Source organism: Plasmodium reichenowi, chromosome 14, assembly GCF_001601855.1.
Source record: "Plasmodium reichenowi strain SY57 chromosome 14, whole genome shotgun sequence".
Lineage (NCBI taxonomy): Eukaryota > Apicomplexa > Aconoidasida > Haemosporida > Plasmodiidae > Plasmodium > Plasmodium reichenowi.
Window position 1 is genome coordinate 3,046,008 of NC_033659.1, and position 4,877 is coordinate 3,050,884.

Consider the following 4,877-nt stretch of genomic DNA (forward strand, 5'->3'; position numbering starts at 1 on the left):
TATCTCCTAATTCATCTTCCTTTTTATCTCCTAATTCATGATCCTTTTTATCTCCTAATTCATCTTCCTTTTTATCCCTTATTTCACCTTCCTTTTTATCTCCTAATTCACCTTCCTTTTTATCGTTCTTTTTTTGTTCCTTTTTGTCTTCTACTTTTTTTATATTGGATCCTTTGACATTTGCTTTATTTCTATTCCCATAAGAACCCCTATAAGTATTGGCCACATCTTTTTTCTCACCAATAATTTGCGTGCTGCCTGTTTTTAATCTTGTTTGTGCAGATCTTTTTATTTTGATTGTTGCGTTACATGGTATTCCAGCAAAGCAAACATATTCCTTATATTCGACGGGTCCAGGTAAAAAAACAAAGACAGGGACAATATTCAATTTTAATTGATCTAAATAATCTGTAGAAAAGGTAAAATCTTTTATAATTTTATCCTTATTATTGAATTCATCTAAGTTACCCATTTCCATTGTAAAATAAATTTGTTCGTTTAATTTGATATAAAAATTTTTATAATTTTCCTGCTTATCACATAAAATATTATGTTGAACAATACAAATACATAGATCATATTTTTTTGGATATTGTAAATGTTTATAGATATCTAGAATATTTTGTTCATCGTTTAATTTAGATTTTAAATTAATATTTTTGATATTTTTACAATCGTCATCAATTATAAAAAAGAAATCTCCAATATTATAATTTAAAAAGTTTGTAAGAGAAGATTTTGATATTTCTAATATTGGATCTATTGAATATAACAAAGAAGAAACTTCTGTAATTTTAGGTCTATAAATATTTATATTATGGCATAGATTATTTTGATCATTTAATATATTATAACACCAACATAGAATAAATTTCCCTTCAACTGGTAAATCATTTTTACATAATAATTTGGTATCATCTAAATATGTACAATTTTGAATATTTGTTTTAATTTCATTTAGAATAGATTCGATTTCACTTGATTTTAATAATTTCTTATTTTTATCTTTGTTTGTTAAGACACAAGTATTTTGATGTTTTAAAATATGTATTCTTTCATTTTCAATATTTTTAAAATATCCATGAATAATAATATTTTCTTCATTTTCTCTTATAAGATGATATTTTTGTGATGGGGCCCCAATAAAATGAAATGTTCCTACATATAATTCATGAATAAATTGTTTGAATTTTCTGGTATATATAATTTTATAAGGCCCCGGTTCCAATCCTTTTGAAATATGTTTAGGAATACTTAAAATGAGTTCTGTAATTCTTTTAGAATTATTAAAATCTATTTTTTCAGCTTTATTTAATTTTTCTTTATTATTTCCTTCTGATTCTTTAGTATGTATAATAATTCTTTGGGTATCTGATATTTCAACAAATAATGAATAATCAAAATTTAATATTGAAAATTTTTCTTTATGAATACAATCAAGTTCCATATAACAATAAATGTCTAAAGGTTTTAATGGTCCATCAAATATAATGATTGATGTTAATGTATGATTATTCATTATTTCATTTGAGCAATTATATATATTAATAATTTCATTTTTTTTCTCTTTTCTCTTTAATTTTTTATTATATATTCGTTTTTTCCTTGCCCAGTAAAGTTCCTTACTTTTAATTATATGATTATCATTATTAATGACAATATTGTTTGATTCTCTTTTGTGTTTATATATTATGACACCTTGATCATAATGACATTCGTTAATAAAATATATTTCATTAAATTTTGTTGGATGATCATTTGGAATTTCAAATTTGATGGTATTCGAAATTTGGTTTTCATCTTGATTAAAGTTCATGGTTTTATATAAATTGCTTTTAGTATCATCACGGTATGAATAAATAAATAAACGTTTATATTTTTGTTTAACATTTTCAAAAGTTTGTATATTTATATTTTTTTCTTGTGCTTCATATGTATTAGTAGCTACATTAGTTTGTGTAACATTTTTTATTTTAATTTCTTCTTCAAATGGAAGGGCATAATATAATAAGAAGAAATCGCTTTTGATATGAATAATAAAATGTTGATTTCGATAATTTCCACAGATAATAATATCTTTATTAAACAAATAGGAATAATGTATATGGCTAATCAAATAATAAATTTTGAAATTGACTTTTGTTACATGAAGGTTTTCTTTATTTATTTCTTTGACATTTTGATGACTAATATGAATACCTACTTGTATATCTTTCGAATTACAAGATTGTCCTTTTTTGGCTACCCATATATCTGATATATTATTATGTTCATTTTCAAAATTGATGGTAAAAGAACAATCTGCAAAAATTTCGCATATAAATTTTTTTTTATTTTGTAAAGGTTGAATTTCATTTTGTATACTAATATTTGTATATACATTATAATCTATAAGATTATTATTATCATAACATTTTTCATGTAGTGAGCACATACATATATAATATATATCTTTATCTAAAATAATTTGGTTTATTGATTCATATAATGTTGTATGATTAAAAAATATATTTTTGTAAAATGGTTTTTTGTCTGCACGGAAATTATCTTTATTAGATTGAACAAAAAATCCGTGATCCGAATGACAGTTATGATCTTCTTTTATTGCAAATTTTAAAAGTTTGGTATTTATATCATCAGCATGTAGTGAGACATCAGCATTAAATGTAAAATCCTTTAAAGAAGAAATTTGTTTATAATTTATAAAATTTTCAATATATATTTTTCCAATATCATAATAAAAATTATTTTGTTTCAGACATAATCTCATAATAATAGCCTTGAATTTTATTGTGAAATTTAATTCTTCATTCTTTAATAAAAAATGATTATCTTTATTATTATTAAAATTGTTATATTCATCTGGAACTATCGATTTATCTGAGCATTCATATTTTACATATGGTCCTAAATAATTATTATATTCAAAAAAAAGGGTGGAATAATTAATAACTACATTATTTATAATACTATAATGTATATTATATTCTGGTAATTTAATTAAGACTATGGTAAATAACAATAAAAATTTCTTATTATTTGAGGTACATAAATATTTTTCATCTGTTAAAGGATTTTTACTAAAAAGATATAAATGTTGATGATTTTCTAGCTCTTTCATATCAAAATCAGTTTCTATGATATTCATATTTTCATTTATATTTTCATTGTCACATTTTTTATTTGTAAATATAAACGTTTCATTATCAATATTATTTTGAACATACTGTACATTTTCTTTGTCTGTAAAAGACTTAATAACACATGGTGTGCCAATAAAACATATGATTGGTTCATATGCTTTTAAAAAATATATTTTACCTAGCATTCTATATTTTTTCAAATTATCTATAATACATATTTGTAAAAAATATATTTTAGGATTTCTAAAATGAAAAGTATAATAGCCTTCTCTTAAAACATGATCAATATTTATTATAGGGTAGCTATCAATATTACACTGAGCTTTCAAAACTAAAGTATCATCTGTTATATTAGGGATATTATTAAAATAAATAGAATTAATTATAATTGAACAAATATCGCTTTCCATATTACAATAAAATGTATTCATTATAAGTGTATTATTTAGATCAATGGTGTTAATAAGAAGTGATATATTATTCTTCATTTTATTATTATTATCCTCTTTTTTTATACAAATATAATATTCTTCCCTATTCAAATTATTACGTAGGAAAATACTTCCAATATATACTGTACAGTCTATTATCTCTATATTTTGTATAAAGGAGGATGATATTATTTGGTTACACATCTTATCTTCTGAAAGATTCATATCGTTTAAAAGATCTATATATGTTTTTAATTTTTCCACAATTTTCTCGTCACATTTGGTTGTATTCCCTAATTTTATCTTTTCCTTTTTATATTCTATAGTTTGGAATGAATATAATGATGGTTCTACCTTTGAAATGAGGGAACTAAAAGGGAAAAAAATAAAACAAATAAATAAATAAATATAAATATATATATATATATATATATATCTTATAAGAATCTTTCAAATTACATTACACAAGAAAAAAATTAAATTCTTTTTTCATAAATATATAAATTTTATAAAATATCAAAAGTATATTTTTACATATATACAGAGTTGTTAATATTAATATATATATATATATTTATATTTATTTATTTATTTATTTTTATTTCTTTTTTTTCGATATATTACCAATTATTATTTTTATCCTTTATGTATATTGTTGTATATTCCCTTTGTACAATCAAGAACTTATTTTGAGAATTTGACTTGCTATACACAAAACCGAAATTGTTATTTGGTATGTTACAATTATTTGTTTCTTTGTCATTTGTAATAATATAATCATCACTTATTTCAAAAATTTGTTCATCGTTGCCTCCAAAAGGAAGCTTGAATATGGCTATATAGTCAGTTTGAAAGAACTCTACTTTTATATCACCTTTCTGATTTGTATAAGTAAAATTGGTTATGCTAATATTAGCATTTATGCTTCTTAAAAAAATTAGAAAGGAAACTAAGAACGTAATATTTTTCATATACCTTTTATATATCATTTTTTTCTTATTTATACCATTTACATTATACAAAGAAATGTTCTAAATATATAAATTTATATATGTGTTATATATATTTCAATACATTTAAGAATAAAAGGAAAAAAAAAAAAAAAAACAAAAGAAGAAAAATAAAGATTAAAATGAAAAATTTCTATATAGACAAAATTTTTGAAGTACTTTTTATCAAATTAAATGAAATATAATTAAAAATAAAATAAAATAATATAAAATAATATAGATTATATGGAATTGTCTTATACATTTTCAAAACAAATTTATAAGTTTTCATATATATTTCTGTAACGTTTAAG

General features: G+C 21.2%; 1 protein-coding gene across 1 annotated transcript in view; it reads right to left on the minus strand.

The window, feature by feature from the left end:
* PRSY57_1474500 (cysteine repeat modular protein 4) overlaps positions 1–4,545 on the minus strand; it is a gene marked incomplete at both ends in the record, with an annotated part of 16,926 nt that extends 12,381 nt beyond the window's left edge. Inside the window, 2 exons of the mRNA XM_012910341.2 lie at positions 1–3,944; positions 4,199–4,545. Coding sequence (XP_012765795.2) covers positions 1–3,944; positions 4,199–4,545 — 4,291 coding nt within the window. The remainder of the gene's footprint in view (positions 3,945–4,198) is intronic.
* Positions 4,546–4,877: the final 332 nt, after the last annotated feature.